The sequence below is a fragment of the Tachypleus tridentatus genome, chromosome 13 (assembly GCF_004210375.1).
Source record: "Tachypleus tridentatus isolate NWPU-2018 chromosome 13, ASM421037v1, whole genome shotgun sequence".
NCBI lineage: Eukaryota > Metazoa > Arthropoda > Merostomata > Xiphosura > Limulidae > Tachypleus > Tachypleus tridentatus.
The window spans coordinates 129,322,245-129,335,703 of record NC_134837.1 but is presented as its reverse complement, the minus strand read 5'-3'; the positions used below and the strand labels follow the sequence as shown (position 1 = coordinate 129,335,703).

General features: G+C 31.8%; 2 protein-coding genes across 2 annotated transcripts in view; both read right to left on the bottom strand.

Moving 5' to 3' along the window:
- LOC143239755 (uncharacterized) overlaps positions 1-11,139 on the bottom strand; it is a 31,506-nt gene extending 20,367 nt beyond the window's left edge. Inside the window, exons 1-4 of the mRNA XM_076481211.1 lie at positions 8,700-11,139; positions 7,327-7,432; positions 4,401-4,637; positions 1,540-1,630 (exon numbers count right to left, since the gene is read on the bottom strand). Of these exons, the coding sequence (XP_076337326.1) occupies positions 1,540-1,630; positions 4,401-4,637; positions 7,327-7,432; positions 8,700-8,958 (693 nt within the window). The 5' untranslated portion in view covers positions 8,959-11,139. The remainder of the gene's footprint in view (positions 1-1,539; positions 1,631-4,400; positions 4,638-7,326; positions 7,433-8,699) is intronic.
- Positions 11,140-11,147: 8 nt separating this feature from the next.
- LOC143236290 (uncharacterized) overlaps positions 11,148-13,459 on the bottom strand; it is a 39,119-nt gene continuing 36,807 nt past the window's right edge. The window contains exon 13 of the mRNA XM_076474562.1: positions 11,148-11,435. Within this exon, the coding sequence (XP_076330677.1) occupies positions 11,277-11,435 (159 nt within the window). The 3' untranslated portion in view covers positions 11,148-11,276. The remainder of the gene's footprint in view (positions 11,436-13,459) is intronic.

Here is a 13,459-nt window from a genome sequence, read left to right as displayed (position 1 = left end):
AGAAATTCAGAAATCAAAGTTTCAAACAATCTAAACAGAATGTTTAAAATTTAATACTAACAAGAATGAATAGTACAGCATATATATATTAAAATTAATAATTATTCAAATAAATATAGGAATCACAAAAAAGAATCAGAGAAAGAAAAAAAACCTAATTACAAAATAACAATATCACATACTTAAACAATTACAAAATCACTAACAACATTAAGTAATAATCAGAAACAATACTTATCAGCTATATTTTGTGAATTAAGTTGTTGAAACTCATGGCAGGATTTTTATTCAGTCATTAGACCAGATATTATATCTCATGTGATTATAAATTCACATAATGTTTTGCAACATTAAAAATGTTGCTAGGGGAAACTGGTGTCAGTTTCATAACATAAACAAATGTACTCAAAATAAACATGATCAGCTAGAAGGTGAGTTAATACTTTAATGTAACTTAAACTTCATTGCTAAACTAAACAGCAGAAGGAATAATAAGTGAGTAGTAAATAAAACCAAAACAAAATAAAACTTGAATTCACTACCTCAACTAAACCTGCATAAAAAATGTGAAAAATCACTCAGTGAGTGAATAGCTTAAGTTATAGTAAACAAAATAAATTGTGTAACACACTCATACCTCTAAGAGCATTTAATTTTCCTTTAAATGTGTTTTCTTGTTTACCCAAATAACTTTACATTTTAATCACTTTTATACAATACATATACAAATTTAGTACTGACATGTGAGTCTTGTCCTTTTTTGCACTCAAGGTCTAGATACAAAGTGAATGCACTTTTTGGTACAATTGTAGTCATTATTTTACAGAATTTTTATTAATTGTAGTGTTAAACCTCAGACTCAAAATAATAACATGCACAAAGAATATAATGTACTAGAACTATTATAATTTAACTGGCTTTCTAAAAAAGCTGTAAATGCATTATAATAATTCCCTTACTATGTTCTAGGTGAATGTAGCAACAATTCAGTAGATTAAAATTTTCTCTTTTTGTTAGTTATAAATAATGTTACAGAAAACATCCGAGATAGTTTATGATATTTTTTGAAAGATGGTATGTCATAGGAGGGCGTGGCAAGTGGGTTTATCTTCATAGCTTAATGCTCTGTGAATCAAGGTGATTGTAGGATATGAAATCAATTTATGTTTCAACAATATCTGTAATATAAGTTTGTAATTTATATACAACTTAGAAACTAAAAAAATGTTTAAATGAACAGTTGAGAGTGAATGTCATGTGATTGAGATTTTTTAGATATTTTGTTTTGAAACTAAGAAATTAAAACTTATATTAAAATTTGATTTAACAGCTGTGTTTTCATACCAAATTTATTGAGATATATTTATAAAAAATTTGTATCATTAAATTTTAAATGCAACTATAAAATACTGTGACATTCAAACTTTGAACTCTGTTTTTACATATAGGGTTAGAAACAGTTAAGAATTTTAGTAACTCGACACCAATTTATAAAGGTATATAAACATATAAAACTTCACATCAAAAATTTAAACAAACCTGAACCTGATACCCACTCTTCATCAAAGAAAACTGCATTCCTATTGAAATTATCTTGACTATATTTCTTCTCATGACTTGATTTAGAATTCTAAATTAAAAACGTTTATAAAGATTGTTACAGACATATTCAGTGGGTGTGCATGCATATATGCAAGGGCTATTTCATATAATAAAGTTTCATGAATACTATTATTTTTCTGAGCTGAAAAATTTACTTCTAAGGCTGCAAATTGGGAAGATTGAGATGTAGAACATGAGAATGATGTTGATGAAGAAGGGAAGAAGAAAGTTAAAGAAGTACAGATGGTGATGTGAGCAGGCAATGGAACCTTGGAAATCAAGGTTGTGCTGACCAATAGTGTACAACCAGGAGAATTTGATAAGGATTAGAGTGACAAGAGAAATCACGCAGTGAAGTAATCAGATGGGAAGATACATATAAAGATAACTATGTGACTAATCCTGACTGAAAGCATCAACAGTTTAAACATTTGGATGTGGTACAGGTGACAAAAGAGGAACATCTTGGTAATGAGACCAGTGGTAAAGGCAACCAATGGCATAGGTACCTGAAAGTAAGAGAATTTAATGCCCACTCCACTGGATAGATCCAGTCTGGGTAAGAAAGATAATGTGACTAGATGGAAATCACTTATCACATGGCATGGGCCCAATATAATAAATACAACATGCAAAAACATAGGTCTCCGTACCTACTGTCCCGTTGGTGGTTGATATGTGTCACCACCATAGAGTAATTCAAATGAACATCACCAGACAAGGACTAGCAAGAAGAAGGAAGTGATGGAATGGCCAAGACAGAACTACAAGTTTGAAAACATTGATATACAATATGGTTTCATGACCCACACCCTCATCCTTGAAGGAAAGTGTCTGTGAAAAGACATAGATCTGGATGCAAGGAAGGAAGTGGCATGACTGCCAAAGTATAGGCTTTGTTTAGCCACCAGTGTAGGTTGTCTCACAGGGAAGGAGGAAGGGAAATGGTGGTGGAAAGAGAATCTTGAGCAAGATTCCATTGTCCATGAAGCACTCACTGCAGTAATCTCATATGAGCATGACCAAGAGGGACTAGTGCAGTCATGGAAGTCCACATCCCCAAAAGTGATAGAATCTCACAGGCAGTAAGTAACTGAGCCAAGATGGCATGGTGAACAAAAAGTTCCATTGAATGAAGACATAAAGGTAAAGGCAGAGCCCAACTGATATTGGTGCCAAAAACAAGAACCCAAAATTGACTAGATATTGGATGGTAAAAGGAAGAACTTCTCCAATTTGATCAACCACCTCACCTGAACCATCACAGAAAGGATTTGGTGGGTATGAGTGGCTGATTCCTGCACAGAACGAGCCAATCACTCATATAATAAAGACATTGGATCCACAGAGCATGAAGTTGATGAGCAAAAGCCTGGATTAAATGATAAAAAGCCAAGTCAAGTCTGAAGAGGAGGGTTCCAAATTTGTAAATGACCATACAATGGACAAACTGAAAATAAGATCAAAAGTGATGTGCTATTTGGATGTGGAGGAAAGCACTGGACACATACATTTTTGTCATCCACATCCCAAGGGAAAATGCCTATTTTCAGGTAAGAAAAAGACTCCATGGTGAACTTGGGAATGCAATGAAGAGGTAATGTGAACTTCAAAATTCCTAACTCAAGAAAATGTTCACAAATTCTCTAAGTGCAGAAATATAGCTACAAGATTGAACTGGTATAAAAGAAAATAAACTGAAAAAGCAACTATTTCATATGAAAAAAACTGTTTGTCATACAGGAAGCACACAAAAAAACAACAAATGAACTCAAACACTGCCAAATGAGAAATGAAGGTTTGGTAAGAAGTGTAGAGGCAGTCACATGCATCATTTGACCACATTATGCTACTATTGGTTAACAGATTAACCATGATGATCTACACAAAAGATATATTGGAATGCACTATTCCAACAAGAGAAAGAAAAGAAATCTATCCCTTATACATAACACTAAATATAGTTGGCTAAATACATAATATGGAATAATGATTTTGGCACAAGGTGTAACAATATTCACACACACAAATTATTTTAGGTTACTTTAATGTTGATTGAAAAGGACTTAAAATCTAACAAATATTATATATAAATTATAGTTATGAGAGATCTAACATTATTTCTTTGGTTTATTTGCCTATACTGTACTGATGAGTGTTTAACAGGCAAAACTGTAATCTATGGCAGAGAGTATAACCAATCAAAGAAAGCATTAGGCCTCTAGATCACAGATTTTCTTTTCAATTTTACCTTTAGTGAGAAAGAGAATAAATCTGTAACACACACACACACACACACATATAGTTATTAAATTCTTGGTCTGGTATATGATATGGAATAATGATTTATGCACAAGTCATAACATTAGTTAAACACCAAAATTAGTTTAGATTATTGATAATTGAAAATGACATAAAAACTCATAAAAGAAAGTATAATGTATGTATTAATTAAATATTGCCTTTACAGCTGTTTGCCCCAAATTCTTTCTTTAAATTAATACTAGCTGTGATGATAACCTATACTACAGTATCAAGATATAGAAACATCTCTTAATAAATGGTTAGATTCTACTGGTACAAATATAATTCAAAGATATTTTTCTTAATGAGCAAGTGAAAAGTTTAAATTCTCTAACAGCTTGTACTTCAACTGTAAATTATTCTTAAGAATAAAAACAACTTGAAAATTAAAAAAGCAAACAATAAATTGATATGTTCTATAAGTGCATTTTCTACATTTTTCCTCATTCTTAACTGAGATACATCCTAAAGGTTAAAATTTTCATTACACTTACTCTTGGCCTTTAACTGCATATACTATCAACCAACACCTGCCAAACTTCATGCTCAGCATGATAAGCTTATTGATAACATCATTTACTTGAAGATAATCTTCAAGATCATGGGTGTTTAAAACAATAACTCCAGTCTCTTCATCCAGCACAAGATCTGCATAGTATAATTTCACCTTCTCTACTGGGAGAAAGTTCAAAATCTGTTGATAATTTCTTTCAATGATTGTTAGTCCATGCCTGCAAACAATGAAGGATGAATAGCATAAGCTTGTCAGTTATTCTAGGTATGTGATGTTTTTACATAATACATGACAAAGAAAGTCATTAAAAAACTTTAGTTCTAGCTTTGTTACTCCCTTGGGATAACACCTGGTCTGCAACTGTGCATAATTTAGAAAGTGTCCAATAATAGTAGGGCAGGTGTACTTATGTGAAAGTAACTGCAACTTTATTCTATGGCATGATATCACTTAAGCCTTGTTAGGTTTATATAGTATGACAATGACTGTAATTATTACATTGACTGAAATCCTAATTTTTGATGATATTGTCAAGTTTTTCAGATTCAAAGAATATACAATAAATAATAATTTATGGAACCCAAAATATATGTATTATACATAAATCAATTTTACCAAGACTGTTGTTAGCAAAAAATACTGTTACCAATACTCTATCCTGACACTATTTTGAATGGCCAGATCTTAAATCACTGAAAATTTTTACTCTTTTATGTGGCATTCATGATGTATAACCAAGAGTGCTGCAATTGGCAAAATAAAGTTTCAAGAGAAATGCATTAATAGAGATCAATCATATTTAAAATCAATGAAAAAGAAATAACTTGAATGTTTTTTTGGTTTCTTTTTTTACACAATATCTGTCTCACAAAAAATTTTTTGAGAATTTCACAAAAATTGATAAAAAAAAATCTGAACCAAATTATCTTGAAACTATTTACTTTTCATGCCTTTTGTTTAAGTATTTCCACTATGAGATGGGTAAAAAAAATTCTAGGAATATGAGAAACACCATCTTGTTCAGAAAGGATTATTATCACACTGTAACACTTTCATGGAGAAACAAACATTTGGTAGAAATTACAAAATAAAAGGAATAAAAAAATATCATATTAAGATAGATACAATGATATTAAACAATATTTTTGGCCTTCTTCAGCCCACAAATAGCACACACATATATAACAATTGTCTAAATTCACAGAAACCTTTTCGATGTTTAAATGTCACAATGTAACTGATATACATGTTCACATTTTTTCACACTTTTCTTGATTTCTATAATTTGTTATGGGATTCTGCATTGCATAAGTGTCAGAACCAGTGTAAAATGATTATGGACACTGTATAGTATAAGCTAATATTTCAGTCATCCAAAGACGTTTATGCATCTTTATTAACAAACAAATCATGATTAACATGTTACAATAGTTTATCAACAGAAACTTGGCAAATATGAAAATGTTCTTTGAATAAGAAAACCGATTTAAATGGAACACCACTAATGGAATGCACAAAGAACTAAATGTAGGTAAGGGTTAGTTCAAGATGCCACATGCAGATTAAGACTTCCTGCAATTCTAAGATACTTCTCCATCTTTTCTCATGCACTTTGTTATCCATTAAAATAGTTGACATCTGGATTATTGCCTGGTCAATGTATGGTTTTAACAATTTTCTTTCAAAGACAGTCCTTCACCTGAAGCAATATAAAAAAAAGATGCTTTTTCAATGCAGTTAAAGTGAAATTTCTACTGAAAATGGAATTCTACTGTATAATGTGCATGAATAACACAAATATTTTGCAGCCTGTGGCATGAAGCAAAGTCATCTTGGAAAGTGCATTAGTCAGCTCCCATGAAGTAATACTGAACTGTTTGCTTTAACTGGAACTTGAGGATCTAAATGTACTTGATGGCACTAATAGTGCCTTATGCTGGTGTCCTACATTATGATCAGAGTTGCATCCTCATACCATCTGACCTTGTGGATGCTTCACAGTTCATTCAAATATGTTGGTTGAAACTCTTCATTGTGCATAGTGTTTCCCATCAGATCCATGCAGGCTGAACTTTGATCTATCTGAGAAGATCATTTTGTTCCACATTGCTTCAATCCAGTAAGCATGTTGTTTAGCCCATGAGAATCTCATCTTTCGTGTCTTATCGGTGAAGAGAAGTTTCTTTCTTGACCTCTTGCTGAAGTCCAGCTAAATATAGACAAGACTGGCTGTGTGGATGGTTATCCCTGAAGTTCCCTGCCATGCTCTTTTGAGAGAGATGGATTACAGCTGACAGTTATGCAGAATCATACATTTCAAAACATTATATTCAGCTGTTTTGAAAGTTTTCTTGTTATACTTTCCCTTCTGCAGCTCCACATAGTCATTCTCTCTATCTATATCTCTGCACACAGTATGTCATAGTAAACTGGTTAAATTTGTATAGAAATGTACTCTTCTCAAAGCAATTTTTTTTCTCAAAAGAAACAATGACTGCTTTTTCTGTGGAATTAATTTCCAATCCTTGATAATAATTGTGTCACATGCACGTTGTAACAGATTAATGTCAATATTCAGACAGCTTAAAAAGTTACCAATGTAATAAATTAGATAGCACTGTATTATTTATGAAACATATTTAAACCTATATGTATTAGTTTCTAACATTTAGGTCCTCAAAATAGATGACAAATCCAAAAAACAGCATGAAAAAACTGGGTGATGCAATAACTTTTTCCATCACTATGTATAATATATATAAAACAGCCAAACGTTTAACTTAATTGGTGTATTTTTAGGCTTATCAGGTACAAATCTTGATGATAACAAAGCACATGTTGTATTTAACATGACAACTTTCCTTTAATCTCAATAACAACTGTAAACATGTTTTAGTGCATCTTACTTCCGTTCTAAGAGGTGTAACAATTCTGGATTCCTAGTTATTTTCTTTGATCCTATTGTGTAGCAAACGTTTTCTTCAGAATTTGGAAAACATTCATCTGTTGGCTCTGAAAATTAAATATTTTCCACAGTAAAATTGTATTTTCAATAGGTTTTTACCTCCCTCACCCAACGCTATCTCGATCTTGATTATCCCTCTAAACACTGCAAAAATAATTTTTTATAATACTGCATCATCTATTATACCTCATCATTTTTGTGCCATTTCAGGTCATGTGAATATTACGTGACAACCCTCCACCAGTCATACTGCACCACTTATAATAGCACAGGTAGTTGTCTCTACTATTCTAGTACAATCCTCACATTTGAGAATTGACAGATACAAATAAGAAAAGTGGAAAGTGGGTGAGGAAAGGTAAACACCTATTGGAAATACATTTTCAGTGTATGAAAATGTTAACTTCTGAAACAGTACTACAACTTCTCCTTCAAAACTAGAATCCCACACTGAAAAAATAGAGGGGCTGGTGAAGGTGTGACAGTGTTCAAATAAGTAAATGAAAACCACCTGAAAATAACAGGTGTACCAGAGGAAGAAACTAAGACAAATCTGTGAGGTGTAATACTGCTTCTAGAACACATACATTCCTCACCAAATGATGAATTAGTAATGCATATTGGGTGGTATGTAGGAGGCAGGCACCATATAGTCAAGAAAAAGATGCAAAACATTTTGCTTTGGAGCAGTGCAGTATAATTATGATGTGAATTAGTATAGAGCACACAAGTAGTATATAGTATTCAAATTTCAGATCAGAATTCCTTGACAAAGAAAACACTAATTTTAAGCTGGTAAAAGACTGGCAATCACAATGAAGAAAAGAATGTACATGGAGCAAAGCAAAGACACATCTGTTATTCTAGCCATTCAAGAAAGTTAGAATTGTGCTAGAAAAGTAGAGGACACTACTTGCACTAGTAAAGTATAATTGGTGGAGAGCAGTCAAATTATATGCATGTTCTGAAATGGCATGAAAATTAAGTGGTGCAATAGACTGGTGCACTATTAGCAAAAAATGTTTTAGCAATGCTTAGAGGGAAATTAAGATTGAGACAGCTTTGGGTGAGAGGTATTACCATTTCAAATTTAAAATATATTCTATACTATAAAATTAATAATTAAGAAGCAAATATACCACCTCAAAGAAATTTTTAAATGACTAACTTTATAGGGTATAACAAATTACAAGAAAGTACAAATTTCTGTACACTATTGAAGATCTACTATAAACAACACATTTAAAAAAATACACCAAGAAATAAATGCATAAAGAAAGTCCATATACCAATCTCATAAACAGCTATAGCTACCTTTCAATATATGTAAAATGTATTCTGGTAGTTCAGAGATGTATGTGATTTTGCTAACTGTCTGAGAAAGCACAACCTGGAAACTGTAATGATCAATATTTTGTGTTAAACAAAACTGTCTAACAGGAGAGTCATTCCAGAATTCATACTCAAGCACAGTGGTAAAATGTGGTATAATCGTACCACCACTAAGAGATGCCACTGATGTTATCACAATAATGTTCGACTCTTCAGTCCTGCCAACAAACATGTCAGACATTCAATGAATCTATTATATTAATTATAACAATTTTGTACACATTTTATAAATTAGAAATATGTTTCCAACCGTTCCTAAAAATATAAAAAAGTTAATGGTATTAATTTGTGCATCAAAAGTGTATATAACTTCTCTTGATATTGACAACTTTTGTTTTTAGATTTCCTTTAGTCCATAATATCTGATTACATTATGTAACAAAATTTTTATCTGAGCAGAAAGTGTTATTTCCCAATTGCTTATGTCTAAAGTAAATGAAAAAGACTTACTTTTCTCTTCAAACTTTTCTTTTGTGACCTGGGTAATGAAATTTTCAAATGAACCCACTTTCCAGAACATTCCAGGTAGATTCAGTGCTGAGTAGCTGATACAGAATTTTCTCGAACTTACAAGAATTTTCTAAAGTGTTTGAGAACTTACGAGAATTTTCAAGAACCTTTTAGAATTTTCTAGAACTTTCCATAGTAATATATATATAGAGGGGCTCACCACTCATCACTTCAGTTTAGTCCTAGCTGCCTAAGTGAACACATAGACTGATCTGATTTTATCAGAGATGGTATCAAGAAGCTGCAAGCATTCTCCAGACACATTCTGCTATGTATGTGGCCAATTTATCAAAACAAGAGCAAAAACGTACTCTGTGATGGCATCTGTTAAAATGTGTGAAGTCTACAAGGCATATTTCGGCATGCCTGTCGGGGATCAAGACAAACCCTGGGCACCTCATTTTATCTGTGAGCACTGTAAAAAACACTGTAGAAGGTAAGATGGACAATTTTTTATTGCTTGAATAGTAATATTTTATATTATATAAATTTTAGACCTTTTAAAATTTAAATGTCTTTCAGTGCACCTCAAAGAGAAATAGAACAGCGTCAAGACTTTGCTAGAAGCCTTGAGGTATGATGAGTATGGCTCAGAGATTATCAAAGACTTCAAAATGGTGGCATTCCTGATGGGTCTCCAAGGGTGCTTTACCAAGTTTCCCTGTTATCTTTGCCTTTAGGATAGCAGAGACACCACAGGGCACTAGAACAGGAAGCACTGGCCACAACGAACCGAGTTCTCTGTGGGGAGGCACAATGTCAATTGTGAGCCACTAGAGGACCGCCAGAAGGTGTTGTTCCCACATTGCACATAAAATTGGGTCTTATGAAACAATTTGTTACAGCTATTGATAAAGAGTCTGCAACTTTAAAGTACCTTTGAAACTTCTTCCCTAAGCTCTTTGAGACGAAGGTCAAAGCTAGTGTTTTCGTTGGACCACAAATAAAGAAGATCCTGGAGTGCACAGAATTCCTGAGGAAGTTCAGTAGGAAGGAGAAAAAAGCTTGGGGCAGCTTTGTCGCAGTGGTTTAGGGCTTCTTGGGAAATCACAAGGCCAAAAATTACGTGGAACTGGTTGAGGTTCTGGTGAAGAACTATGGCAAAATGGGTGAAGGATGTCCCTGAAAGTCCATATCCTTGATGCTTATTTTGATAAATTCAGAGAAAACATGGGAGCATACTCAGAGGAGCAAGGCGAGTGCTTCCACCAAGATATAGTGGACTTTGAACACTGCTACCAAGGAGCATATAACGAAAACAATAAGGGAGACTATATTTGGGGGCTGAAACGTGAAAGTGATTTACATTACAATCACAAATCTAGAAACACTACTCACTTCTAAACATTTTTGTTCATTTTCGTATAACTTTAGAATAAATACATGTAAATTTTGATTCATATATTGTTTTATTCAGATCTTATGTAAACAAAAATGTGCAAATTTGCCCATTTTTACATAGAAAATAGGTTAATTTCTAAATTTCATTATTCAGGTAACAAAAGCAAAGTTTGAGGGGAATAATGGCCATTTTCTGTACTTTTACAACATAAACAATTAAGAAATAACACATACTATCCAGGAAAAAAAGTTGTGTTATGTAGTGTTATAGATCTTATATATACAAATCACAAACAAAATAGAATTAACATTAAACAACTATTCCTAGTTTTAACAGTTGAAAACTACTTAAACAACAAATACTTTTCACATGGCTATCTGATATGATTTAATATACATGTGTGTCTTGCAAAGATACTAGATATAACATTTATTACTTGAATGAAACATTTAAACTGTGATAATGCAGTATTTTATTAGAAAAAACATTTTTTAAAATCTTACAACATTTGGTGAAACTTTAACACACAAAAGCATAAAAAAATAAAAACTTTATGTATAAGAGATGAACAATATTTGAGATGAAGCTTACTTTATAAATTGGGAAACAAAGAACATACTGAAAATCGAATTTTTAATTTTTTTTTATTATAGGGAAAGGTAAAGCACTTGCTTGGACAACACTTTTTCCAAATCCATTTGTACTTCAGTAGGAGCCAAAATAATGTTTATACCTTGAATTGTTTTCAAAGCACATTTCAGAATTCCACTTACAACATCAAAATGCCTTTTCAAGACAATCAAAATCTGTCAAGTTAAGAAAATAAGTTTAAAAACATATTATACACCTTCACTGCAAATTATATAGCTTGTTTTCTAAATTATTTTATCAATTTAATAAAATAGTTAATGCTCTACCTTAAGTTCACTATTGAAGTAATTATTTGAGTTTTCTAATTTAATTTTTACTACTGTTCTTTTTTATTTCAGCACATTCTCAACGTATAAATATTTATAAAACATTCAGATAAATAACATAATTACAATTCTTAGAACTATATCTTCTAATTTGATCATTCTATCTTCTAAATATTTATTGAAATAATTTTGTATTATAAAAAGAAAACTCAAAAACAATCTAAATTACTATAAAATCTATAAAATTAAGATTGACATAGTGAAAACACAATTAACTTCTGTAAGGTTTACAATGACAGACAAGATATGATACTGAAATTCTGGAATTGAACAATACATTTTAAATTGGCAGTACTCTTAACATCACTGTTTGATAAAATAAATTCTAATTTTAGTTAACAGAAAAGCTTCCTTATAATGTATGTTAATCTGAAACCTTCCTTCCATAAGGATTCTCAGAGTTTAAACTTTGAAGTTTCCTTAATACTAAACTAAAAACAAAATCTGTAGACGAACTTCATTACATGATGTCTGGTTAAGAAATTAGCACATAGGATCACCTACAAAAGTTGTAAAATTTTCAAATATGGATCAGTGTGGGACTGTAGTTACACCCAAATACCCTCAACAAGTCTTACTCCACTCATGGTAAGTAAAGTACAGTATCTTGTAACAGGAACACAAAAATCAATGGAAACATTTGTATGTGTGTGTGCGTAAACAGGTAACATTATGCAACAGAATCAGAAGGGATCTGTTTGAAAACAAGGCCCATAAGAAGGGATTCTCCACAATAAGACTTTAAGTTGGACCTTCCATTCAATCACTACATACAACAAAGAGCTGAAAAAATGAAACAGGAATTCACTGCTTCTCATATAAAGACACACCAGTCAAGTTGCCATAGCCTACAGACTTTTATGCAATCAAATGTTGATATGTTTTGCACATTAGATATATTATGGAAGGTTATCAAGCAGGGGTGTGTGCTTTGGACATGACAGAATTAGAACCACAACATTACTGTGTAAAAGAAGCATGTTCATCAGCATATGACCAGACATGAAAGTATGGGCTCTAACAATGTGGTGATGTTCCAACATAATTTTAATATATCATACTCAATGCCCACATAATTCACAATTATGAGACATTTCTTAAGTACTTTTTTGTACGAGAATTAAAATATATAATGCAAGTTTTACTTTCACTAAAACTACAATATTCCTAAATGATTGTGGCCATGGCACTTTCCCTTCAATAAATGTATGTCTTACATCTGTAAGGACTGTGACTTTTAAGTCTAAGATAACTGTAAATTATATAAAAGGTATTTTAGCAAGTTCTAAGAAAAATAACTAAAAATATCTTTCAACACCAAAAAACCTGTTAAACAATGACAGAAAAGAATACACCAACAGGAAAGATGATCTGTTAAGTGTAACCAGAGTTTGCTGAGAAGTGTTTACAAGTACCTAGTTGTTTAAAGGTATAAATATTAATATGTTATATTTATACACTTATATTTATAAAGTGAAAATGAAATTTTAGGACTATTAAATATTGTACAATTACACTGGTAAACCAAAACTAATACAACATATATTTCTATCCCAAATATTCCACTGAAGTTTTTATTTTTAGTTATGCACAAAGCTCCACAGTGGGTTTTCTTTGCTGTGTCCACCACAGGTGAGAAAACCGAGTTTTAAGTATTACAAGTCTTAAGACTTACTGCTAAGCCATTGAGGGAGGCCTTCAGCTATGTTTGTGTACTTGAAACTTTAACTACAAGGGGTAGTTTACCTGTGTGCCATTATTCCTCTACATCAGTAATATTATACTATTCATGTAAATGTTTAATTTGAAATATAGATTTTTTTTTTAGTTTAAAATATATAACTATAAATATT